This window comes from Bubalus kerabau, chromosome 11, assembly GCF_029407905.1.
Source record: "Bubalus kerabau isolate K-KA32 ecotype Philippines breed swamp buffalo chromosome 11, PCC_UOA_SB_1v2, whole genome shotgun sequence".
NCBI classification, from domain to species: Eukaryota; Metazoa; Chordata; class Mammalia; order Artiodactyla; family Bovidae; genus Bubalus; species Bubalus kerabau.
In genome coordinates, this window is record NC_073634.1 from 81,527,448 (window position 1) to 81,553,976 (window position 26,529).

The 26,529-nt window shown below is 57.2% G+C and overlaps 1 protein-coding gene across 1 annotated transcript; it reads left to right on the forward strand.

The window, feature by feature from the left end:
- Positions 1-480: 480 nt before the first annotated feature.
- On the forward strand, positions 481-25,189 carry SDC1 (syndecan 1). Its single transcript, XM_055540869.1, has 5 exons — positions 481-785; positions 20,635-20,716; positions 21,655-22,127; positions 22,729-22,873; positions 23,010-25,189. Exons 1-5 carry the CDS (start codon positions 720-722, stop codon positions 23,177-23,179), a joined length of 936 nt encoding a protein of 311 aa, XP_055396844.1. The 5' UTR covers positions 481-719; the 3' UTR covers positions 23,180-25,189.
- Positions 25,190-26,529: the final 1,340 nt, after the last annotated feature.

Genomic DNA, 26,529 nt, shown 5'->3' on the forward strand with positions numbered 1-26,529 from the left:
AGTTTCCGAAAGGATTCCTGCCTGGGAGTCCTACGCACCTGGAGGGCGCTCGGTGCCCGCTCCCAGAGGGCGCTGCAGACTGGAGTCCAGAGTCGACGACCAACTACCGCCCCTCCCGCCACTCTCCCGGGCAGAGCCTCCAAACCCTGGGCTAGGGAGGCAAGGACTGCGCCCAGCCCCCACCACCGGTGAACCTGGGGTCCGCGGAGCTGAAAGGCCGGGGAGCCACGGTCCGCGGGGGACCAGGGCTCCGCAGGTAGGCGAGGCTTCGGCCCCTCGTCGCGGGCCGGGGGCGGGGCTGAGGTGCCGTGGTTGGGGCGTTCCTTGGCCGGGGAGGGGGGGACGGGCCTCGTGGCTCAGGGGGCGGGGTCCTAGGGGGTGGGGACGAAGGCTGGCCCCGAGACCTGGAGAGCTGGGGGTGGGCGGCTAGTTTTTGCAACGGCTAAGGCCCTGCGGGTTTATTATAAGGCGGAGCTCGGCGGGAGAGGTGCAGGCTGGAGCAGAGCTGAGCCGAGAGGAATCCAGCCGTAAGGGGAGCTGAGAGCGGCCGGCGGATCCGTAGACCTCGCCTAGGACGGCCGCGCGCTGGGCATCGCTCGAGGGAGCTGCGCGCAGCGCAATCGGCGGCGCCGAATCGGAGCCCCGCGCAGTCCGCGCAGCGCGGCGCAGCCCTGATCCGCGCAGCTCGCCGCTCTACTCCAGCCGCCGGTCCGGGCAGCATGAGGCGCGCGGCGCTCTGGCTGTGGCTCTGCGCGCTGGCGCTACGCCTGCAGCCGGCCCTCCTGGTGAGTGCGGCCCGGGGCCGGGCTACTAGGCGGCGGGAAGCCGGGGCTGGCAGACCCGCCGATGCCGGCTGTTGCACACGTGGAGGGGGAGGGGAAGCGGGGACTTCCCTTCTTCCCGCGCTAGCCCGGCGGGCCCCGGGACCCGGAGTCCCGAAATCAGGACTCTTTCTCCAGTTGCCTCTTGCCATCGAGGGGCGCCGTGAGGGTTTCGCCTCTCCGGGCGGGGGCCTGGGGAGCCCTGCGGAGCGGAACCTGCGTGGGACCTCCGCACTTATATAGGAACGGCTCCACGGGCGAAGGCACCGGGGGTCGCCGGCTCCCAACCGGTCTCCCAGGGCACCGCGGCGGCCGGGCCCCCCGCCGGTGACCCGGGAGGATGCGGTGATCGCTGCAACTGCACCCCGCCCGCGCACCCTAATTCAAACCAGACCCGCCGAGCTCCGGCTCCTGACCCCTCGGCGGAGGCAAGTTTGGGCGCCGCGGACTCGGTGCGGGAGCAAGCGGGCTCGGTGCGGGAGCAAGCGGGCGTGTTCGCTCTGGAGCCCCAGCCAAGGTTGCGCGGCGAACGACGGCGGGCGGGTGGAGGTGGGGTCCTCGGCTATCCGTTGGCCGCCGGAGAGAAGCCGGGCCGAGCTGGTAGCGGGAGATTCCGGGAAGTTGGCCCCGGCATTCTAGACACCCGCAAGAACCCAACTTCTGGGCTGCTGAAGTTGTGCTGCCCGCGGAGGGGCGCGAGCCGGCGCTGGGCACCGCCGGGGCGCCCGGGCGGCTTCCACGCTAGTGGACCCTGGAATGGCTTTTCCCCTCCCCCGACCTGGCTTTGTGCTGGAGCCGCGCGGAGGGAAGGCGGGTCCCTTGGCCCGCCCAGCGGATCTGAAGGAAAAGGGGGACAAATGTGGAGCCCGGAGTTGGAGGGGAGGCCTTTGGGTAGGACTCCAGCATCCACCTTTGGCGAGGGGTGGGTCCCCTCTCTGAGAGGGACCTAGCCGACAAAGAGCATCCTGAGGCTCCCCAGAAAGTGGTCTGTCTCCCCAGCCGCCGTCCCCTGGCCCGCCTTCCCCAAAGGGGGCGCTTTGTTCTCGGTCCCTGTAACTCTTTCCTGGGAACCGCCCCGCAGCGCCGGCCCGAAAGAGGGCTGGGACCTGGGTTGCCGCCAGGTGTCAGCGCTGGCCGCGGGGTGCTAGCGTCCACACCCCATCCCCCACACCCATTGCTGGAGTCCTGGGGTTCTCCCCGCTGGCCGTGTTGGCCATCCCTGGGGGGGATGGTGAGGGGAGGTGCGGACCGAGGGGTTTTTGCCGTTCCGGAAGTGGCGGTCTCTGGCCACCACATCTGGAGGGCTCGACTTCCCTAGCTCTGGCAAAAGGAGGCACGTGGGAGGGGAAGGAGCGGCTCCCGGGGCGCGGGTACCCCCATCCTCTCCTTATAATGTATTATCTGGACAAGTCTCTGGGCAACGCCAAAACCCTCCATAAGCGTGTCCCTCCATAATAATGGTAGCTCGCAGCTCTTGAGAACCTTGGTGTATTTTTCTCAGGGTCTGGCTCAGGTGAGGTGTATTTTCAGGTGGATCTGTGAAGTGCCTTTTTGTTTTGCTTGGAAACATTTTGGAGTCGAGGAACAGGTCCCTAATGCCTCTTGGATCGCTGATGAGTTGGAGCGTGTGCCTCTCGGGGAGCCATGGGGACAGATAAGATTTCTGAGCGGAGTGTCCAGAGCACTCCTGGCTCTTAGGCCCAAGAAGTTGGCATCTGGCTTCTTCTCCTTCACTCCTGAAGTACCGTGGCTTCTTAGGGATTCAGACTGCACCTTGAACCCACAGCTAATACTCTGGAGAAGAGGGTAGAGGTATTTGGCTCACGTCCCTGGCCCATCTGGCCTTGCCTGGCTGCTCCACACTCTCTCCAGGCTGAAGACGGGACCTCAGCAGTACTCCACCTATTTCCAGCCAGAGTCAGGAGTGGTAGCAGCGGTTTCTTTGCTAGCCTAGGTGAAGCTGGCATTCATACTTCTGAGCGGGGATCCCAGAGCGCCCTTTAACACTGGGAGGCAGATGGGGTTAGAGATCCTCTGAGGACCAATGGCACCCCACTCCAGTACTCTTGCCTGGAAAATCCCATGGACAGAGGAGCCTGGTAGGCTGCAGTCCATGGGGTCACTGAGGGTCGTACGCGACTGAGCGACTTCACTTTCACTTTTCACTTTCATGCATTGGAGAAGGAAATGGCAACCCACTCCAGTGGTCTTGCCTGGAGAATCCCAGGGATGGGGGAGCCTGGTGGGCTGCCGTTTATGGGGTCGCATGGAGTCGGACACGACTGAAGCGACTTAGCAGCAGAGGACCACTTTCCCAGAGTTTTCCTGTGTCCTGGGAAGGAGCAGACAGCTGCTTTTTTTTTCTCTCTCTCTTTCTCTTTTTCTCCGCTAGAAACTGAACCGTTGTGGAAAGGCAGAGCAGAGCCAGAGGCAGTTGAGTTTGGAGGGGGGAAAGATGGGTGGGAGGGAGGGAGACTCATTAGAGCTGTGGTGGTGGGAGAGCTTCCTGGAGGAGGTGGTTGAGCTGAGCCTGAAAGCACTAATCTTTGGGGTCAGACTCTGGCTCAGAATTTAGGGTTTGGTTCCCTCCTCCCCCTATTTACAAAGTTTAGTCTGTTTTCTCTTTCCCAGCCCTGTTCTCTCCCTTTTATAGTGGCTGTCCGTGTTTGGTTCAGAGTGGGGGCATGAAGTAGAGCCCTCTTCTGCCCTCTTCCTGAAATAAATATGGCAGTGGGATTTGCCAGGATAGGAGAAGTTGTCCACCAGTCGCAGAGGTCTGGCCTCTCCCAGGGTTCACTTTGGTCCCAGTGGGAAGCAGGTCAGAACCCCCTGGGGACCAGGGAGATGGGGTGTGACCCTGGGCGCCTGACTTTGGACAAGGAAAGGCTGCTGGGGCAGGAGGTTGCTCAAAACCACTCCCAAGAGACGAGAACAGGTTTGTCTAAAAAGGTTTCTGTGTGTGGTTTTGCCTGTGTGAGATCCCCGTGGTCTTTTGTTTCTGCCATGCAAGAAAAATTGCTTGTTCTGGAAAGTTATTCGCTGTTTCCCTCTCTTACTCTCTTCCTTTTCTTGAAAGGCATAAAATCCCTTTTTGCCTTAATTATGGGGGCTAGTAGAGACATTTCCCTTCGGCCTGGAGGAGTGGGTGGGGGCAGGGGGAGGCAGAGGGAGGCGCTGACTGCTTCTGCCTGGGCTCCAAGCCTCCTAGAGGTGATGTCACTCCTGGCTTCAGCTCCACAGGGAGGGTGGGGCTGGTTTAAGTCTCTACCTGTGGCTCATGGTGGGTTCCAGTAAAATCTCATTAACCCAGATTGGTGGGGAGAGGGATGAGAAGGGAGAGGAGCCTGGAAAGAATTAATGAAAAGCTTGAATTTTGGAGGCGTATTTATGGAGGAATCTTTTTTTATGGCAGCAGAATCTTGAATTCTGAAATCCCTTGAGAATGAGGTATCCTTTATATCCAGGTTTTCTCAGTAAGCTGAGAATCCGTATTACTCTCAAAAATATTCTTACTTTGGGCAGGACTCTCTGAAATACTTACTTCTCTTCCTTTATTAACAAAACAGTACTAAGCATAGTTTGATCTTTGGGTGCCAGGGGCCTCAAAGCTGTCACCATGTTGGGTTACGGCATTCATCTCCTGGGTTTATTGAGCTCTGAAGAGCACTTTGCCCCTGGGCCTGGTGCCCTCATGTTGGTACACTTGGAATTCTGGTTTGCTCTTTATCCTCTCCCATCCCTGTCTGATAGCAGCCAAAAGTGACATTTGTGGACCTAAAGTGTAGCCGGCAGCTTTTCAGTTCAGTTCTAATTGGCACTTTTCTCCAGCAGTACTAAGGAATTTGTTGGATTTGTTAGAATTATTTCTAAGACAAGAGTTCTCAGGGCTGAGTGAGGGTCTCACCTGTAACACTCATGAGCTGTGATACATGGATTTTGTGCCTTCAGAGGCCCAGCTGGGACTTCTGCATTGTTCTGATACTCCTAGAATAACCAAGAGGCTGTCAAGGGAGGTTCCTGCGGGACTCAGATGTCAGTGACCTCTGAAACAAGCACCTGACGATGACCCCATGTTCTCGGTTTTCCATTTGGCTGAAGCTGTAAGTGACTTGCCAGTCACAGGTAGCCTGGACCTGGTGAGACTAGCGCACTCTAAATCCTGGTTGGCAAGGACCCTCATTCTTAGCTTGGGTCCTGTCTCCCTTTTCTCACCGTGTTTTGTTTGGGTGACAGTGCATGCATACTGTTTGACAGGCCAGAAACAACTTTGGGTAAGGTAGAGCTTTGGGACTGGGACTCTGCTTTGCCACTAGGTTACCATATAATCTCAGATGAGTCACTTCACTGTTGAGTCTTGATGTCCTGTGTAAAGCTTATTCTCTCATTTGCATATTCATTTCATAATGAAGGTGTGAAAGTGTTTGGTAATGAAAATGCCAGAGGAAAGTTGGCTGTTCATAGAATTAGGGTCATCTTTTTTTTTTTTTTTGCCTAAAGCCATGTAGGATCTTAGTTCCCCGACCAGGGATTGAACCTGTGCTCATCGCAGAAGCGTAGAGTCCTAACCACTGGAGCACCAGAGAAGTCCCTAGGGTCATCTTTGAGTGCCTACTATTGAGTGCTATATGCTTTTCCTGCATCCTAATTTCATATTTAACCCAAACCTTTACCATGTATGTCACTGTCCCCATTTTGTGGATGAGGCCTGCAGAGGTGAGCCCCTACAAGGGGCCAGTGTGGAAGAACCAGGATCTGTACGTATGCCTGTGCACATATGTATGGCGTGAAGAAATGGAAGGACTGTCAAGTCTCCCTGGTGAACCTAGCATAGGAGGCTGGCTGAAACCTACCAGGCTTTCCCTTGTGCTTGCCCCCAGGGTAGCAGCCAGCCTGCGCTGACTTTCATTGTGGGCACTGGGAAGACGTTTGTGGGATTAGTAGATCCTTTATAAGCCTGGAAAGTGGGCACTGTGGCTCCCATGGGGCAACCAGAACCCAGGACTCCTGCCTTCTGTGTTGGGCTCACCTCCTGGCCTTTTCAGTCCTGCTGTGAAAACAGCCGCATGAGGAGTTGGTCATTAAATGATTTCTAGTCCCAGAATCCTGGGATTTTTAACAGAACAAATGATTTCCTGATTTCCTCCTTCTTTTCAACAACGAATTTTGGAGGCTTGGGTTGAAAGCCACTCCTTGAGGGCCTGTGTAAATGTGTCTGGAGAGAAGGAATGGGATTAACGGAGTCTGTGGAAAGAGGGCTTTTGGCGCCAGGATCCTGTACCCTGGAACAGTTTCAGCGCGGTGTCATTTCCCTCTCAGCTGTTCCAGCAGAGGTTGGGCTTTCAATGGGAGGATACGTTCTGGAACCTCTCTCTGAGCTGCCATGAATGCCCTGGCAGCGCCAAGGGGCGGCAAGCATGTGGGCATCCCTCTGCACAAGGAGCCACGACCCTGTGTTCGGGGTCACTTTAGCAACTATGCAACTTCCGGCTCCAGGTAGACATGAGAGCCCCATCCACTGCCCCCCAGAGGGGCTTTGTGAGATCTTACCACCTCTTCCTGTCCTCAGGATGCTGACCTTGGGTGGGGTGTCAGTACTGGAAAGTCCCCTCCATGCCCCGATCCAAGACAGGGACACCTGGTAAGCTCCCCAGGACTTGGTACCCAGAGGGAGCACCTGGGGCAGGGCGGTCTAAGCTTCCTCTGAAAAGAGTCCTTTTGTCTGTCGTACCGTGCTGGTTTGGGGAGCCAAGACGGGTCTAGTGGGGTCGTCGGGTCAGGAGAGAGAAGCCTTGAGGGTCTCTCTCCTGTGTCTATGGCTCTGTGGTTCTGCCTAATTATATGGAGAGGCTGCTTCCTCCTTGGCCTTCAGCCCTGGGAAAAACTCCTCTTCCCAGTGACTCACCTGAGGCTTGCAGCCCCACTAGAGACCGTGTGTGTGTGTGTGTGCGCGCGCACGCACACGCACGCACGCATGTGCATGCTCATGCAGGTGTGGAGTGGTCCACTGCATGGGTTGCAGCTACAGCTGGGCCTTGCCTGGCCCGTCTTGACTTGATTTCCCCATTGAGCTTGCCTATAGGTTAGGCTGCAGTCTGAGATTTGGGGAAACCTGCTCACCACCTGTCTGCAACTTCCTCCTCAAAAAGCAGGAAACTATTTTTTTCCCTCCCTTCAACAGTCTTTTCCCTTTTAACTGCAGCTTTAGAAGTCCGTGGAAGTTATTCCTACATACAAGGGTGGCCAGGATATCAGGTCCCTCCTGGTCTCAGTTTAACCCTCTCCTGTGTGATCGGGCAGGTCACTGCCCCTCTGCACTTCAGTTCCCCCAGGCACTCAACGGCCCTCCGCTTCCCTGCCTCAGCTCTGACAGCCATGTGGTTGCAGACAGTCCTTGTCCTGGGAAGGGTGAAGGTGCCACTGTGGGGAACCTAGCAGAGACTCAAGCCCACTTTATTCCTCCAGGGACTTGAAGGAGCACAAGCTGACTGAGGGGTCATCTGTGGGGCGGAAATCAGGGCAGGCTGCTTGGAGGAGATGGACTTAGGGCTCAGTATGGGAACTGGAGGTGGACGGAGGCCCCTGGGCAAGGGCGGGCTGGGGGTGGGGGCTGGGTGGTGTTCCCTGCACACACCCAGGCCCCTGGCCACCTGCCCCCCACTCCTCTCATCGGCAGGAGCAGAAGCCGTGTTGGGCAGGTTGGGGCAGTGGGGAAGGCGGGCGTGCTTATCACTCCACTCATCAGCTGAGTCACTGTGCCAGGCCCACGAGTCCTCCCCGGAGACTCATCCAACCAGCCTTGTCCGTGAGCCCACTGTGCGTGAGGCCGGCTAGGGCTCGGGGGCCTGGCTTCCCGCCCTGACCCTCTGCACCGCTGAGTGACACAGCGCAGGCCTCTCTTAGCCTCAGTGAGCCCACATGTGAAATGGGAGGGGGCTCGGAGGGTGGGTGGGCGGAGGCTCGGCCACGCATCCGGGTGTTGGCAACATCTGGTGACTGTGTTGCGGGACTGGTGGGCGTCTGGGTGGAGCCTGCTCCTGCTGCCTCAGGAGAATTCTGCCTCGAGCATGGGGGTTGTGAAGCCTCCCTGGCTTGACCAGACCTGAAGCCCGGAGCCTGGGTGCTTGCTGTGCGCACAGCCTTGAGTGGGTAGAGAAAGGTCCATGCCTGGTCCAAGGGCGCGTGTTGAGAGAGGAGAGCCATTAATGAGACCAGACCGGACGGTCAGTTGGTCTGTACAGACAGACCACAGGGACAGTGACAGCCAAAGGCCATTCACCCTGAGAAAGGGATTCATCCCAGAGCCCCTCCAAATCAGGAACGCAGGCTGTGAGGCGGGGACGCTTTCCACATTAGGGCAGTGGGTCCCCAGTGAAGGCAGCAAGACTTGGGGAGGCTGCCAGTCCTGCTCTGGGACAACTCTTGGGTTCCATTCATCTCCAGAGGTGTTCAGAGACTTGTCGCACCATGGGACGTTGGAGTCACAGTCTTGCCTGGCCACCTGGCACTTCCCGTGGCCATGCTGGCCCTCGCTGGGTGCCATCTGCCCCACCTTCTCACAGCAGGCTTAGGAGATGGGGTTCTGTGGCCTGGTCCAGGGTGGGTGGGATGTGGGGAGGTGGGAGGGAACTTCTGAAGGGCCCAGGTGGCTTGGCCACCCCAACTCCTAGTATGTGCTGGGCCCCAGGGGGCCTCAGGAGGACGTGAGGCCTTCCCCTGTGGTTTCCACACCACGTCTGATGTCCTGGCTGCGTCTGACCTGGCTGGGGACTTGATTGTGGCAGTCCCGTGGCAGGGGCACCGAGTGTGCGTTGGCTTTAATTTCCAGCAGCTTCTCAGCACCCCTGCTGCCTACGGCACGAGCCGGGGCTTCAGAGTCCCGTCTCCAGGAAGTGTCTGGATGGACAGTGGTCAGGTTTGGCCTCGCAGGGTGTGTTGGGAGCCTCTGAGACTGTGGTGGAGGCTGACGTCGCTCCAGCTTCTCCCAGAGAAAAGCACTGGGGGACAGAAAAGCTGTCTGTGGTAGGCGCCCTCCTCCCAGGAGAGGGTGGGTAGGGCCTGGGCAACCCGACCTCCTGGCTGACTGGGGCTCACTACGCTGTGAGCCAGGCCAGGAGAATGGGCCCATAGAGGCTGAGCAGAGACCCCCAGATTTTGCCCCTGCATCCTCTCCCACCCACCACCCCCAGGCCCTGGGGAGCAGGGTACAGGGGTCTGAGGGGGTAAGGGTAGGTTCAGAGTGTCCCTGGAGCAGCAGGCCTGGTTGTTGTGAAATTCTGGGAAGGCTCAGGCCAGGAAGCCGGCCCCGAGGTCTTCATGGTGAGCCTGAAGCAGTAGCTGAGGCCCCCCTGGGTTCTGTGAATTGTGTGAGAAGTGGGGAGCCCCCAACTTCACCCCTCTCCCTTGCACAACCCTCCCGCCCCGGAGGAACAGGATCGTCCTTTCAGAGCCTTGTCTAGGGGCTGGGTATCGTGGATGCCCTGGGCCAGCTCTCCTCGCAGTGCAGTTGCAGCAGCTGAGCCTGAATATCTGAGTCTGCCTACATTTGAGGTAGGTCTGGGGCCCCATCTGGGGTCCTGAAGCCTTCGAGCTGGGAAGGCAAGGTGGGACCCAGAACTGGATGGCTGGTCCGCCTCAGTTATTCTCTCCCAGGTGTCAGAGCAGAGAGAGGTGTTGTGTGGAGGCCGGGAAGAGCACAGGCCGCAGAGTGTGGCCAGCCCCGACCGTCACCAGGCTCACTGCCTCTTCCCCGTAGCATCTTGTTCATGATTCTTCACCTGCCATGAAGCCTCAGTTTCCTCCTGCGTAAAACCGGGATTTTTCAAGTCCTGCTTTGGAGGGCTTCAGGAAAGATCCTGTGAAATACCATATATGGTGGGATTGGAGCGTCTTCCTCATCTGGCCTCCGAGGAGCAAGTCTGGGAGAGCTTTGGGACTGACACTGCTTAGGGAGTCCCCTGGAGAGAGCCCCCATGGCCCTGACCCTGCACCCCAGGGGTGCAGTCTGAGCTGGCCCGGGTGTGGGATCGGCACTCAGCATGGGTGGCTGGCTGGTCTTACCCCAGTGCTGACGAAGCAGGGCCTGCAAACATGGCTTTTGCCCCTTCTCATAAATATGAGCCTTGCTTGGCAGGCCAGACTTTGCTCACTTCTGCCTGAGCCTCTGCCAGGGGCCGGCTCCTGCCCCGGGAAGGTGTGGGCTGCGTTGGCAGGCAGTGGCAGGAGGTCTGGTAAACCTGGACCCCAGAGTACCCGGGTGGGGTCTCAGGGCAGTTGAGCAGGGCTCTGTGGCTGTGGGGCACTGTAGCCTGTGGGCAGAACTGTGGACTGCGAGGTGCCTTGGACTGGGAGCAGGGCTGGGCTGCAGGGTGGACGGGGAAGGCCCCACGCCAGGGTCTTCTTTCCTTCTGCACTTTCTCTTTTGCTGCTTCCAGTGGAAATGATGGCTGTTTTCTTCCTGAGGGTCAGAGAGCCCTCGATCTTGCCTGTGACGGGGTGGTTAACTGCATGTCTGCTGGAGCAAGGCTGTGTGTGTTTGTCGCTCAATTGTGTCCTGACTCTTTGCAACAGCAAAGAGCCCACCAGGCTCCTCTGTCCATGGGGATTTCCCATGGACTGTGGCCCACCACGCTTCTCTGTCCATGGGGATTTCCCAGGCAAGAATACTGGAGTGGGTTGCCATTTCCTTCTCCAGGGGAATCTTCCTGACCCAGGGATTGAACCTGGGTCTCCTGCCTTGCAGGCAGATTCTTCACCATCTGAGCCACCAGAGAAGCCCTAAGCAAGACTGCCTGGCCCCAGACCCTCTTTCTAAGCCCTTCAGTGGCTGTATGCCTTGGGACAGATGACTTGACCCCTTTGCCTTAGTTTCCTCATCTGTAAGATGGGTATGGACTAGAATTTAAGGTAATCCTGAGGTATAAGTATATTCATTCAGGTAAAGTGCTTAGACTAGTACCTGACACATAGTACTCAAGACGTATTAGCTGTGATTATTGTCCCCGCCCCCCGCAACTCCCCACCTCTGCCCCAAGGCCCAAGTCAGATCTTTCTATTTTTCAAGTGACCCCCAAAGCCCAGGTCAGATCCTTGGGTTCTTCCTTCTACCCCATAACTGTTTTGAGCCCTGAGCAGGTGTTTTGACTTTCTGGGGTTTCTCCGAGCTCCTCAGACTGGGGCTACAGTCCACTGTCCTCCTTTAAAATTTTATTTAAAAAAAATTTATTTTTAAATTTTTTGGCTGTGCTTCCCAGCATGTGGAATCTTAGTTCCCCCAATGAGGGATCAAACCTGTGCTCTCTGCATCAGAAGCATGGAGTCTTAACCACTGGACCACGAAGGAAGTCCCACAGTCCTCCTTTTAACCAACTTAGCACTTACCTTGTGCAGAGGCTGCCAGGGCCTGGGAATTCAGCACCGGGCATTTGAAGTTGTGCACACCTTCCACCCATCAAGAGCCTCTGGAGGAGGGCAGGCTGACAGTAAAGGGGCTCAGGGTGCTTTGCTGTTGGTTAGGGGAGGGTCCTACCAGTAGTCTGGGGAAAGGGCCCAACCTATTGGCACCTGGCTTTCACTGAAAATTCTTCTTTCCATCATTCAGGTCAGAAAGTACTGGCTCCACTCTGCCGTAGGACATCCTTCAAGGACACTCTGACCTTCCTGTGTCTCTGGGCTTCGAGTAGCCTTAGTGCCTACTTGGTCTGCCTCCTACTTGATCCCAGAGGCAGGTTCCCAGACTGGCCCATTCTCCTTCTGGACGTGGGAGGAGAAGCCATGTACACCTGTGACTTAAGCAGGAGCAAAGGGAATTTCATCGTCCTTTCTTGGATGTGGGGTTGGCTGGCAACAGCGTTCTGACACAGGTTAAAAAATGTGCTCTTGGCATCTTTCAGCCTCCTTTCTGCAATCCCTTCACATCTTCCAAAGTGCCTGCCCATCCCCAGTGCCCTAGTGCCAGACTGTCCTTCCCCCTAGAGCTGATTTCTGCTCTCCTGTGAGTCACTAGCACCCTTCAGCCCTCCTAGAGGCATTTGCATCTTAAATGGGATGGTCAACTGCACACTGGGGAGATCTGGGGGATAAAGTGCTCCCCCATCACCCCCCCACCCCACCTCATCCCCACAGCTGGAGCCCTGTCTGGCTGCAGGTGTGTCAAAAGCTGCAAGTTTCTGCCTCCTTGAAACCTGAGGACACTTTATTTAGCTGGAGCAGGGGGAGGATGGCTCTCGAAGCCCATGCCAGAGGTGTCAGGTCCCCAGGCCAGGCTCAGTTTGGGGATTAATCAGCCAGAGAACAGTTTGAGGGGCCTTCATGGGGTGGGTTGGAGGGCGGCGGGCACAATTGGGGGATCCTGCCATGAGCTTTCTGCCCTTAGCAGTCTCATTAAGACAGCCTGAGCCGAAGAGGGAAGAGGCTGTGGGAGTCTGGACTGCTCCCTCTGTCCTGTGGGTGGACAGTTGCCACCCCCAGAGTCACTTTGGTTTGGGACATCTCCAGCCTCCTGTCTAGGCCATCACCCTCTGGGACAGTGGAGAGGGGTGACCCTGAATCGCTCTGATCAAGTGCCCCTCGCTGCTGAGTCCCTCTTGGGGGTTGGCTGCCCCTCCAGGGTGGGCCTTGACTCCTTAGACACAGACCTGGGTCTCGAAGCCCTCTTGCTGCCTTTCGGCCAAGCCCCTGCTCTGCAGAGGGGCTGCCTGAGGCAAGGTGTCTCTTCAAGGTCACCCAGTGAGTTGGAAGAAGAGCCCAGCTTTTCCAGCTCTGGGTCTGTTCCCTTTCCCCTGCCCACCCCCTTGTCTGGATTCTGGGGCAGCAGCAGGCATGGATGCGGGCTGGGCCAGGCTGGCCTTGCTCAACGCCCGAGTGGAATCCTACCCTGCCTGGCCCAGGTTCTGGCAGGTGGGGGAAAGCCGAGGAACTGGTCTCCCAGCTCCATGGCCCCACACCCAGCCGTCAGCGGGGCCTGTTCTAAGACGAGTCTCGGCACGCGGCAGCAAGACGGGCGCCAGCCCTCTGGAAGCGTGGCTACGGGGGTTGCTGGTGACAGCTCTGACCTGGCTTGGGCATCGGGGCTGGCTCTGGCTGCCAGGAAACCCACTCCCTCAACACATCCCTGGCCCCAAGTACTCCAAGGGAGGAGGGCCCTCTGACCTGACCTTGGGTCCCCCTTCTGAAAGCCCTGACACGCAGTGCCCTGCAGGACGTGCTATTGCAGAGGGGGTCTTTAAGCCAAGTACGGGTGGTATCCTGCACCCCGGCCCTGCCCTGGAATCCCCCAGAGGACTGAGTCTGTCTCCCAGTGGCAGGGTGGGAATGGCTGAGGTGGGGTTGTTTGGGTCGGGGGGTGGTAAGGGGTGCGTGCCCCAGAGGTTCCCCTGTAAGGTACTCTTCCTCGGGGCTCTGTTGGTGCCCTGACAGAAGCACGATCTCAGAATGAGAGCAGCAGAAGCACCCTCTTCCCCGCCTGTCTGTTCCGGGGGCCCCTCCTGTCTTGGGCCGTACCCATCACCCCTCGGCAGGTCCCAGCTTGACTTGGTTCCTGGTGAGTTGATAAATCGTGGTGCCTGTCAGGCTGGAAATGCTGATGCTGTCCCGAGGCACCGACAGGGCCCCTCCCTCCTGGAAGTGGAGAGGGTGGGGGGAAGGTTTCAGGGTCTTGAGGCCAAAGCCGGGAGATCTGAATCCCTTCGATGCCTAAGCACGCGTCCCCTGCAGCACAGCTCCCAATTTAGAGAAGAAGCCTTTAGAGAGGAAGTGATTTATCCACCACCGTGACATCCCGGGCAGGGGGAGCCCTAGGCTGCAGGCCTGCCCCTCTAACCCACCCCTACGTGGCTGGCTGTGGCCAGCTTATCACCCCCTGCCCTGACTCTGGCCTCACTCATGATGAATTGGGGCTGCAGATCCCAGCCTACCCTGTCAGGACCCTAGGAAGGTTTAGGGTTCTTCAAGCTCTGAACCCCTTCTGTTATCCAGAAGGGAAAGAGGTCCAGAGAGATGGCAGAGACCCAGGTCACCCAGCAAAGGAATCTCAGCCTGGGGTGGCTCCCTGATCAGGGCTCTTTCTCTTCTGACATCCTTCGCTGTGGTCGTTTCTCTGAGAGCTTTGATTCAAGATGCTCTTCTGGGTTTGGCCTGCATGGTCTGTGCATAGGCTGTGTGAGCCTGGGCTAACCGAAGGGGTGCAAATGATCCCTCTGATGAGGGAAAGCAGAGTCACAGAAAGCACTGCTGGTTTCAGCCTGCATCTGGCCAGCTGACCGGATGAGAGCTGCCTGGAGAGCCGAGGGGGCCCTGCTCAGCCCCAGGCAGGCAGGACGGAGCCCCAGCCCGGCTTCAGGACAGAAGAGTCTGGCTTGTCTTTGTTTCCTGCTTCTTGCACTCCTGGGATTGAAGGCATCCTCTCAACTCTGTGGTGAAGCTTCTGCAGACCAAGCAGGCACCATGGTGTACTGACTACAGAGAATGGGTATATCAGAGGTGTAGGGAGAACGTTCTAGAGCTTTCTCAGATCACTTTGCCCCTAGGGCGTGTTTTGGGGGCTACTTGGTACCTCTTCTTTGAACCCTGGCCCTGAGTGGGGGGTCTTATCTCCTCCAGCCCACTCCCAGTGAGACCTTTTCCTGTCCAGACTATTGCTCTCCACATGCAGTCTGCAGACCGCTTACAGCAGCTGGAGCTTGCAACATGCAGAGTCCTAGGCCTTTGCCCCCAACCCCCAAATCCACCTTAGGGATGGAGCTCAGAAGACTTCCTCTCCAGCAGTCTCCTGGTAGTTCTTAGGGACGTTAAAGAAGACAGCCCCCAGCCTGAATGCAGGTGATGGTGTGAATCTCCCCTCTGGCCACTTTGGCATCCTGCTACACAGGTCAGGGATGACAGCTGGGATTCTGTAGCTTACATAGTTCAGCCCCCAAGAATTGTGTGGGGTTGGAAAAATAAGCTTTTTTTTCCCCCTCTTAGATCCATAGATCTGACCAAGAAACTGGTAAAAAAAAAAAAGATTAAAAAAAACCATGAAACTCATTTAAGCCTCTCGAGAATGCCTGCTGTTGTGTGGGATTTTGATGGGATGGGATGAGGAGTGTTTATCCCGGCATGATTGTAGGGCCGCCTCATGAGAAAAGTACATTTTCTCATGAAATGTACATTCATTCTCATGAAATGTAAGAAAAGTACGTTTCTTACCCTCTCTTCTCCCCTCAACCTGGGCTTATGGAACCAGTTGGGCCCCCCACCCCCTGTCCTCAGCCCCGGAGGTGGCACCGAGGCTGGCTGCTTGGGGCAGTCCGTGACCTGGGCCCTGTGACAAGGGGCAGTACTTGGTCCTGTGGGCTCTGGGACTGGGCTCCCACCACGGCGGCCAAAGCTCTGTCACCACACAGAGCATTCCAACCAACAGACACCTAAACCCCCTTTCCCACTTGGCAGCAGTCTGCCATTTCAGTGAGGCCGCAGTGCTGCTGAACTTGTGACTTAGAGCTAAGAGCTGACCTCTCTGGGGTCTGGCTGTGGGCTTCACCATCCTCCCCTAGTGCCCTCAGCACGATGACCCTCTGTGCCCCAGCCTGGGCGACTCCCCCTTCCAGAAGCCTCCTGGAGTGGGGGCTGTACCCTGGAGGCTCACCAAGGTCAAGATCATACCGTTTCTTACCCTCTCTTCTCCCCCAAACCCCTGGATGGTGGTCCCCTGAGTTTTGAAGTTGAAAACTCTCTTTACTGTCAAAATCTGTGACCTTGCATAATATTGTACTTTTTTCGTGTGACCTCAGCTTTTAAAGGATTTGTGTTTATCCATCACTCAAATCAAGTAGTGGGTGACATGTTAGTGATTCAGGGTGTGGGTTGGAAACCATAATCTTTGGACCTGGTGGCTATGGGTTGATGGGGTGGCAAGGGTCAGGGGCCAGAATGGGCAACCTCTCTGGTCAGCCTGGAAGTAGAAGCCCCTCACCTGAACATCTGAGATGCCCACTTGGTATCCCGATGTATGATTGTGCCAAGGAACTTTTATGCACACGCCTAAGGTATCTTGGCAATGGCACCCCAGTCCAGTACTCTTGCCTGGAAAATCCCATGGACAGAGGAACCTAGTAGGCTGCAGTCCATGGGGTCGCACAGAGTCAGACACGACTGAGCAATTTCATTTTCACTTTTCACTTTCATGCATTGGAGAAGGAAATGGCAACCCACTCTAGTGTTCTTGCCTGGAGAATCCCAGGGACGGGGAAGCCTGGTGGGCTGCCGTCTATGGGGTCGCACAGAGTTGGACACGACTGAAGCGACTTAGCAGCAAGGTGTCTTGGAGGAATGCTGTCACACAGCTCCAGGCCCTCCTATGGCCAGTTGTGGGTGAGAGATGGCAGGAGTGGGCTTGAGGGAACCTATAATGGAAGCACGGAGTCCTAACCACTGGACCCTTGAGGCTGCCTTCTCGAAGCTTCTCTGCCAGCCTTCTGCCTGGGGGCTGCCTGCCTGCCAGACTCCTGACTTGCTCTTGGGAATGGCAGGCAGACTGGTGATGAAGACCCTCCACTCCTGATGATCCTGACCTTTGCTTGGCCATGCTGTCCCCTCTGCACCTCTGAAGCTGGACCAGCACCTGGGTCTCAGCTGCTGGGCAGGGGTTGGGAACCCTTACTTGGTGAGGAACATGTGCGCATCCCAGGACTCCTGGGGCCTGCAGAACATTGTAGAAATTTGGGCAAGTGAAGTGAAAGTCACTCAGTCATGTCCAACTCTTGGCGACCCCATGGACTATAGCTGGCCAGGCCCCTCTGTCCATGGAATGCTCCAGGCAAGAATACTGGAGTGGGTTGCTATTTCTTTCTCCAAGGGATCTTCCCAACCCAGGGATCGAACCCAGAGATCTCCCACATTACAGGCAGATTCTTTATCTGAGCCACCAGGGAAGAGACTTAGGCAAGTTTCCCTTAAAACAGCTGAGCTATCAGGGAATGTGGTCCTCTGGGGCAGGGCAGAGGGAGAGAGATGGCAGACGAGGGGTACAAGCCCTGCCTGTGAGTGTGCAGACACTTCACTGCCTGGTGGCCATGGGCAAGACCCCACCTTATCTCAGGAGAGGCCAAATCTCAGCCCTGCCTGCCTCAAATCAAAGGCTAACAGGAGGAAAGGGATGGAAAATATTTCCAGTGTCAAGAGACCAGGTTCTCCTTTCATACTCCCTGTCCTGCTCTCCCAGAGCCCTAACCCCACGTCCTGTCTCGGGGGGCAGGGGGGTGAGGCTCCTCTCACAGCCTCGGTGTGGCCTGAAGACCAGCATGGCCGAGACGAGGTGGGCTGGCTATTCCTCTCAGGCTTCCTGTGCCCTAGCCCCTGTGTATCTATTTGCCCCAGACGCCCCGCCACACCTGGCTTTGGCCTTTCAGGCCCTGGGCTTCCAGGGTCTGTGCTGGTGGTGGGAAGGACCAGATTCAGCAGACTAAGTCTGCCTTTGAGCAGACTATGTGACCGTCTAGACCTACTCATAGGGCTTTTGGTTTGTTGTGTGAAAAACTGGTTTTCTGGGCCTTACAGAGGCTAGAGGCTTCCTTAGAGGTCTGGCTGGCTCCTTTTTGTCTTCCCAGGCTGCTTGAGGTGGGTTCCAAACTGGGCCGACCTGCCCCTGGCATACCTGCATTTTGGCCAAGTGGTCTCAGGGCAGTGTCAAGAGGCCATGCACAGGAGAGCCCTATTTTGGGCCCTGGAGGCAGCTGACCACAGGCCCATAGCATGGCCTGGCCGCTGAGTGAAACCGGAAGTCTCCCAACCCCCAGCGTCAGCGGGCACCTGGTGAGGCAAGATCAACCTCGGCAGTTTCTGCTGATTTCCTCCCCAGGGAGCTGCAGCTGTCACAGGGAGGCTCACGCTGGAGATCTGGGAGGCCACTGAGGCCCATCCCCTCAGTGGAGACCCAGCCCCAAAGAGGGAGAGGCTGCCCTGAGGCCTGGGAGCCGGTTTCAGGGGAGAAAGTGTTTGCTTAAGAGCTTGTTGTGTAAACAAGATCGCAGCGGGATAAGCCCAGCCAAGATGAGGGAACAAATTGTTTTTAGGGACTGGGCCAATCCAAAGTCTTATCTCGTCCTGAGAGAAACCCTTCTCTTGGGAAACTGCTAACCTGTCGGGGCCTCTGTGTAGGTGAGAGGCTGGGCCTCCTTGGTTTTGCCGGCGCCTCCAAGGTGCACGGGGTCTCTCTCAGTGCACTGTGCTCTCTGCGGGCTTCAGAGGCCCTGTCTGTGAAAAAGGGCCTGGCCCCGGGGACGCTGCCTTCTGCTTCATGTCGTGTGGTCCAGGCTGGTGTGGCTGCAGCCCTGGCCCCCAGCTCCAGCTCCAGTTCCAGCTTTCTCTCCAAGGGTGGGAAATGGAGCGTCACCACCTAGGGTCTCCTCCAGATCTTCAAGGGTGTTGGGTGAAGGTGGGGGGTCTCAGTGAGTGAGTGTGGGTGGGTGGGGTCCCCTGAATGCTTGTCCCCCTCAAGCTGTCCTGTCGGGAGCATCTGCTGGGGGCCTGGGGCAGCAGCATGTCAGGATGGGGATACCCACTGTGCACCTGCCGAGGGGCAGGGTTCTTTGTTACTGAAGCGGGGTAGCCTTCCAGGAGCCCAGGGCAGCTTTAAAGCTCCGTGGAGGCAGGGCAGGTGTTTGAAGCACCCCAGGGGACAATACACACAGGATGTGGCCCAGGGTGCAGGTGGAATCTATGCATTGTGAATGGGCCGTGGCAGCTCAGACAGAGTGGCCAAAATCTTCTTCTTGGGGGGCTGAAGTACAGTGTGGGTTTTGTACTTTCAAAGGAAGCTCAGTGGTATTTCTAGCCTCATAGTTTCTACACGTGTCTGAAGCTTCCCTCGGACCTGGGCCCTTGGATGGAGCTTCCACCTGGTCTAGCTCTGCCTCAGGAGGCCAAAGGTCTTTTCTGTCCCTTCCTGCTCTGCCCCACTCAAGAGGGCGGCCCCATGGCCCGTGGCTAGGACCTGGCGAGGCCTCTTGGGCTGAGGAGGCCAGTTCCCTGGAGCCCAGCCTTGGGCGGGGCCTGCCTTCTGACAAGTCTGCACAGAGCTGCCTATGTACTGGCTCCCTTCTGCCCCCTCTTCTCCTAAAACCCTACCCACCTCCAGCCCTCCTCTTCCTGGACAGGCCCCAGAATCCTCTTCCCCATGCCAAGTGGCTCTTGCTCCCCAAGTTAGAGCGGGGAGCAAGTTAGAGACACTGTTGGTGGGATGCTTGGGTGGTGGGTTCACCACTGTGAACCAGGCTCTGTTAGGTTCTTTTTTGTGTATAACCTTATTGAACTTTTGCAACAATCCTGGCATGTAGATAGGCTTCCCCAGTGGCTCAGTGGTAAAAAATCCACATGCAATGCAGGAACCGCAGGAGATGTGTGTTTGATCCCTGGGTTGGGAAGATCCTCTGGAGAAGGGCATGGCAACCCACTCCAGTATTCTTGCCTGGAGAATCCCATGCACAGAGGAACCTGGTGGGCTACAGTCCATGAGGTCACAAAGAGTTGGACACAAGTGAAGCGACTTAGCATGCACGTGTGGGATTTTGGTATTACTACTGTTCCCATTTTACAAATGGGAAGACTGAGGCTGTAAGAGGTTTACTGTGTCCTCAGGGCCATTCAGCTAGTAAGGGGCAGAGGTCAGGGGGTTTGCAAAAGCCCATGTGCTCTGAACTACACTGTCCCACTTCTTCATTTATTTTTTGTTCTGGCCGCTCATATATTGGGACTGCTGCACGGGGTCATTTGGGTCAAAGTCTTGTTGCTGCACAGGATACTTAAGGCTACTCTTCCTGCCACCCGGCTGCTGGGTCCTCCCTTCCTCACCTGTTCTCCTGGAGCCAGTGTTAGGGGTGGGCGTGGTCCCCCCACGACTGGGTTTCTGCCCTGGCCAATTCAATGTCCTCACCTGGCCCCACTCCCTGGTCTTGCTGGAGCGGCCCCTTGCCTCAGGGCCTGGGTCTGAGTGTTCACTTTGGCGCCTGCAGCCTGTTGGGCTCGGCCCCAGGCAGGCAGCTTCCCTGGGGTGGCTGTTTGCACACAGGACCCACCCCAGGCCCACGCCCATTTGCCTCCTTAGCCCAGGGCCCCTTCTAGATCAGCCTCATCTGTCCTCAGTTTGATGGATGCTCTGTCCTTCCTTCCCCAAGAGGGAGGGACCCAGTTTCTCCTGTGAATGAGAAAATGGGCTGAGTGTGTGACCAAGCATCATGGCCAGGCCTGGGGGCTGTCCTGCGTGGGCAGGCCTGTCTCAGCACAGACGACTCACTCCATGCCCATCCTTGCTGCCCCCACCCCTGCCCCCGTGGTGCCCTCGGGATCTGCACCTTGATGCTCAGCATGCCTGGGGATGGCCTCCCTAGAGCCAAGTGGTTGTAATGTTGTTTCCAGGGGCCCCTTGAAAGCCCCACTCTTGAACCCTGAAGCTCCCTGGCCAGCGGCCTCCAGGACTTGATTCTCAGGGTAGGGTGGGCTGTGGTCCCACAGAGGCCACCGCTGGGTTTCCAGTAATGGTGTCGTCTGTCTGCTCCTCTGAGTTCTGGGGCTCCCTCGGTAGACCGAGCTTCTTGAGGCAAGGGCCTTGCCCCCAGTTTGCGGGTTTCTGCACCCCCAGTACCTGCCCAGGGCTGTGTCATTATAGCATTAGGGGGTGTGTGGGGGAACCAGAGGACTGCCCTCTAGAGCTGAGGGCTTCTTTCTGTGCTGTGTGTGGGGTGTGTGTTTGGGTGCAGCATTCAGCTGCCTAGGATGGGGACCCCGGACTAGCAGGCCCCAGTGAAGACTCCACTCTTATCCTTCCCTGATCTTTTTCCAGCACAGTGTGGCCGTAAACATGCCCCCTGAAGATCAGGACGGCTCTGGGGATGACAATGACAACTTCTCTGGCTCGGGCGCAGGTGAGTGGACATGAGGGCCCCCTCCAGGATGTCAGCAGGCCATGGGCTGAGGGTGGTGATCAGGCTGGGCCTGAAGGGTTATGCCAGGAATGAGAACTGGGTCCATGCTGCAAAGAGAAAACACGTGTGGGTTGCGAGGGCAGGGTGTAGATTCCCAGGGGGGCTGCCTGCCGCAGACACACTTGGGCTCATGTTCTCCTTTTTAACTCACTGGGGAACCTTTGAAAGGATTTTTTTTTTTTTTTAACTTCTCCAAGCCTCTATTTTGTCATCTGTACAATGGTAATAACATCTTGACTTTATAAGGTTGTTGGGAGCCGTGAGGCTACACAGATCTGGTGGGAGTACAGCTCGTCCACAAATGTTCCTTTATCTTCCCTCTTTTCCCATTTCCCTGAGGCAGTAAAATCCTTGAACTGGAGGTGGTCAGGGAGGCCTCCCAGAGGAGGTGCTCTTGAACTAGACTTCAGAAGGGGAGGCTACAGTCATCCTTGGGGAAAGTGGCTTAGGCAAGGGGGCCTTGGAGCTGGGAGGTAAGACACAGGCCTCTGTTCTTGGGAACCTGGGCGTTTCTGGAGGGAGAGTAAGTAGAGCAGGGAGGGGCCAAGTGGTATGTGTGCTGGGGATAAGGTGTTCAGGGCCCTGAGGATGTCCCCCCACCCCTCCGCCCAGGGAGCAGGCTTCAGCAGTGGCAGGAAACCCCCTTCTAGATGCAGCAGAAAAGGGCAGCTTTCCTAGCCCTAGCTAGTCCATAGGATGGCACAGAGTCAGACACAACTGAAGCGACTTAGCACGCACACACAGCTCTACCCCACGGCTTCTCATGGGAAGAAAACTTTGCTGTGCTGGCCTGGGAGTCAGAGCCAGGGTCTGAGCTTGGCTGGTCTTGATGTTCGGGGGCCTCCCTGATGCCACAAGCTCTGCTTCTGGCCCTGCAGGTGCTTTGCCAGATATCACCTCATCACAGGCGCCCTCCACCTGGAAGGACCTGGGGCCCGTGACAACCACAGCCACGGCTCCAGAGCCCACCAGCCCAGATGCCATCGCCGCCTCCACCACCATCCTGCCAACCGGAGAGCAGCCTGAGGGGGGCAGGGCAGTGCTCCTGGCAGAGGTGGAGCCTGGCCTCACAGCCCAGAAGGAGGCCACCCACCCACCCAGTGAGACCACGCTGCACCCGACCACTCACAGTGTGTCCACAGCCAGAGCCACCATGGCCCCGGGACCCGCCACCTCCCATCCGCACAGGGACGTGCAGCCCGACCACCATGAGACCTCGGCTCCCACAGGCCGGGGCCGTCTGGAGCCGCACAGGCCCCACGTGGAGGAGGGAGGTCCTCCTGCCACTGAGAAGGCGGCTGAGGAGGACCCGTCCACCCAGACCCCAGTGGGAGAGGGCTCTGGGGAGCAGGTAGGTGTCAGGCCCGCTGTCATCCTCTGCGTTTCCTGGGCATTGGGTGGCCCTAGTGCCTTGTGGGGCACAGTGCACTGGGTACAGAGTGCTGGCCTGGTCCCCTGGCACACCCGACCCCTTGTACTCTAGGAGCATGTTGTGATCCTCACCGTAAGACAAGATCCCAAGGTCCCATCTTCCGCCTGCCCACAGGGCTGAGCCTGTGGTGGGACAGACTAAGTAGACCAGAGCTAGAGGGCCCTTCAAGGCCCTTCAAGAGGGCTTCCTCAGCATATGCTCCTGGGACAAGAGGGGAAGCTCTCCCAGGTCTTGCTTTTCATCTTAGAGCATCATGGCAGTGTGACACATTATGCTGAAATGAGCCTATTTATTTTCGTATAAAACGTGCTTTGCATCACTGGACGTGGTGCCTTGGCCACAGTCCGGTAGGCTCCAGTGTGATGTGGCCAGAGGGACCTGACCTCAGGGTCCAGGGACGTCTGGGTTCGGGTGTGCGTGTCTAGAGCTGGTGGCAGGGGTGACCACGGAAGCTGGAAATGGACCTGGGTGCAGCTTCGTCTGTGGCCATCCGCCTGGTCCTTTCCCTGCCCTCTCCTAGGACTTCACCTTCGACTTGTCTGGGGAGAATGCGGCTGGGGCCGCAGTGGAACCTGGCTCACGGAACGGAGCCCCGGGGGATCCTGAGGCCACGGGGGCTACGGGGGCCTCGCAGGGCCTCCTGGACCGGAAGGAAGTCCTGGGAGGTGAGTTTTCTCTGCAGTGGGTGGGTGATGGAGGTTGGGGGAGGGGAATGCTGTCTTTATCACTGGCAGGGCTGCCACTCAGCCCCCAGGAGCAGTTGAGCTGAGCCGGCCTCTGTCCTCCTGCTTGCCCTTCCAGGGGTCATTGCTGGAGGCCTCGTGGGGCTCATCTTTGCCGTGTGCCTGGTGGGTTTCATGCTGTACCGGATGAAGAAGAAGGACGAGGGCAGCTACTCCTTGGAGGAGCCAAAACAAGCCAACGGCGGGGCCTACCAGAAGCCCACTAAGCAGGAGGAGTTCTATGCCTGATGTGGGGGGACACCTCTCCCCTCTCCCTGCCACTTGCTAGACGCCCCCCACTTGCCTCTTCTGTGAAGAACTACAGACCTGCATCCCTGCCACCATGCCACCTCCCTGGAGCGCCCAGCCCCGCTGGCGTCTCCCCTTGCCCACGGAGTCCTGGGCCCGCCGGGGAGGGGACCTCACCTCTGCTTCTCTCTCTGACTTCTGCCTGGAGACTTGGGCACAAGGGCTTTCTCGCGAACGACTGACTTTTCCACTGCAGACAGCACCTGGCATCCCACCACGCTGACTCAGTTTCTCCAAGCTGAAGCAGGCCCAGCTCTGGAGAGAAGGGGACCCCACTGCTTTGGATGAAGATTCTGTGGCTGAGGGTGGACACGTCTGTAGCACTTACTGGTAGACACCAGCAGGCCTGGGGGCATGTCCTGCCAAGTAGCAGGGCCAGGAGGTCAGGGCTCCGTCAGAATTCACTTTGTTTCGTGGGGAGGTCTAACTTAGATGTCAACTTGTTTTTGCACATGTTTTTCCTCTAGTTTCTTTGTTCATAGCCCAGTAGGCTTTGTTACTTCTGAGGTAAGTTAAGTAAGTCGATTTGGTTATTCCCCATCTTTCTTCCCTAATCTACAGTCAGGAGATAGCATCAGGGTTATTAAGAAGACTTTTCTTTTTTTTTTTTTTTTTTTTTTTTTTTTTTGACTAGGAGAACCAAATCCAGGAGCCAGTGTCTAGGTTAGTTTGTGTCTTGTCTGAGTTTATCGCTCACGTGTGCAACAGGGTATGGAATGTCTGTTGGGTGGCCTCATTGGTGGGCTGGCCCATCACGGCTCCCATGGGTGGTCACCTCTTGGAGCAGTCCTGCCTGTGTCCATGAACTTGGGGCCAGGGCCATGGCCTGGGCGACTACGATACTGGGGCGGCCCCTGTAACATTGAATCCTGATGTCTCAGGCTGGGGAAGATCAAGGAGAGACGACTCTAGGGTGGGAGAGATGGCGCTGGGCCCAGAGAATCTCCCGTAGACCAAGCCCTTCCTTTGATGCCATCTCTTGGGGACACTTTCTCCTGTAAAGTGACAAGAGATGTCTTGGGTACACCTGGCACTGAGCTGCCCCACGGATGGACCAGGCTCACTTGATTAGCTCCTGTAGCCTGACTGTGGGCTGGAATCAGGAATATTCCAAAGAGTAATAGTCTTTTGCTTTTGGCAAAACTCTATTTAATCCAATGGGTTTTTCCCTGTACAGTAGATTTTCCAAATGTAATAAACTTTAATATAAAGTAGTCACGTGAACTCTACTGCCTTTGCTTCTTTCTGTGCTGGTTGTATGTTTGACCAGCCTTTTCTCTAAATGCCAACAATATTGGGAAACTTGGCTAAAAGCTCTGTGCTTTGTCTTTCCCATGGGGAGGGATTCGGAGGCCAGAGCACCTCTTGTTTGTTTGGTTTTTTTGTGTTGTTGTTTTTTCTCAACTTCTTCTGGACCTTGGCAGGTTCTGCCAAGGTTGTACAAGGCCTGATGTAAATTTCTGTGTTGCCAAGTTCGAAAGAACATCTCCTAAATGGTGACGAAGCTGTGTCGGCCCCAGTCCAGCTTGATCGGAGCCCATGGGCCCCACGGAGGCCTGGAGCCAAGGCCTGCCTCTCAGACACCTTGGATGTTCCTTTTCTCACACCTTTGCTGGGACCAGAGACAACCCCCCACCCCACCCCACCCCCGTCCCAGCCCTGGCTCCTGGGAACTCCTGTGCTTGCTTATTTAATTTGACAATGTTCCAGCTGCTCTGTTGGCTTCTCCAAGAGGGGACCGTCCAAGACTTGGAGAGACGCCCCTGCCCGATGAAGGGGACCCGTGCCTTGTGTTCCATACGGGGACTTTGTGCCTGGAGTGTATGACTGGACACGACTCGGGGATGGGGAAGGGGTTGTGACTGTGCTCATCTCTGTGGGCCCATGGGATGGCACTCGGCCAGTGACTGGGCCCATTCATGTAACTGTAATAAACGGTACTTGTCATTCTGCTGTGATGGTGATTGAATCTCCTCTTGGCCTGGCAACATCCTTGCCTGTCCCCTTCTTGTGGGGAGCCTGGCTCTGTGCTGTGGAGGGGTGAGCACCGGCCCCCTTCACTGTGAGGGAGGCCATGTCCACCTCTGCCCTCTTCCCCCTCCAAGCCCTGCAGCAGGCCAGGCCTTCCTTTCACCTCCTCCCAGGCCTTCGTCTGCCCTGCCCAGCCTCTCCTGGATTGTTCCGTTCTCCAAGGACACAAAGCTCCCTCCTGACTCAAAGTTCGCTGCCTGCTTTGTTTGCTCATTGTCGCACAACTCTTGGAAACTCACCAGCAAACGGTCTCAGTGCCAAAGGTCTAGAAGAGTTGGAGAAAAACTGCAGGGAGATGTGGGGAGTTGGGAAAACGCAGGAGCCCTAGTATCGTAAAGGCATCGAGCCGCCCGCCCACCCGTTACTCAGAATGTTCCCCAGGCTGCTGACGCCCACCCAGCCCCTTAGGTGCCCTTCCGCAGCAGGTATCCCCGCCTGCACCTGACCTGCTCTCTGGCTCCAGGTGCTGACCCTGAACCCCAGAGCCCGGGTGTGTCCTGGGGACCCAGGGAGTGGGGGAGGCCGTTGCTCCCAGGGCCCTGCACCTGCCGGCGGGGCAGGGACTGCAGACGCAGGGTGGCTTTGCAGAGAGAATTTCTACTCTGCTTGAAGGGTTCAGAGGCAGAGACAAAGTCCTCATTCATTCAACAAACACCAAGGACACCAAGTGCCTATTTTCTGCCTGTCCCTAGGCTGGACGGCGAGGGCACAGGTACAGAACTGGCCACCTGGATGTTAGTACTTTTAACTGAGGGCCGGACCCTGCTGGCCCTAGCGGCTGGGTGATTTCATCCACCAGGGTCAGCTCTTCAACCATTTTGGAGACGCACTTCTATGGATGACCCTCACTTTGCAGACAGAACCTGCTGTGTGGAGGGGAAGCTCCTGCCCACAACTGCATGCTGGTGAGCAGTGAACTCAGGGTTAGATGCTGGCTACCTGGCCCCTGAGCCCACAGTGGTGACCCGGGTGACAGTCTGGTGGGGGAGGACGAATTCCGCAACCCCCACCAATGTGGGACCAGCAGGGTTCCAAGACTCCAGCCTCCTGATCCACCTGCTTCCATCATGTTCAAATGGGCTAAACTGCACCCCACCCCCACCTCCACCACACCCCGGCACTCTCCTCTTGCTCTGCGGATTCCCTTTGGGTGCTGTGCTCGCCCTGGGTCACCCCCACCTCAGAGCACTTCCAGGAGGGGGGTGGTGCTGTCAAACAGGCTTTACTGGGTGCTTGAGAGGAACAGTGAAGAAAGGAAA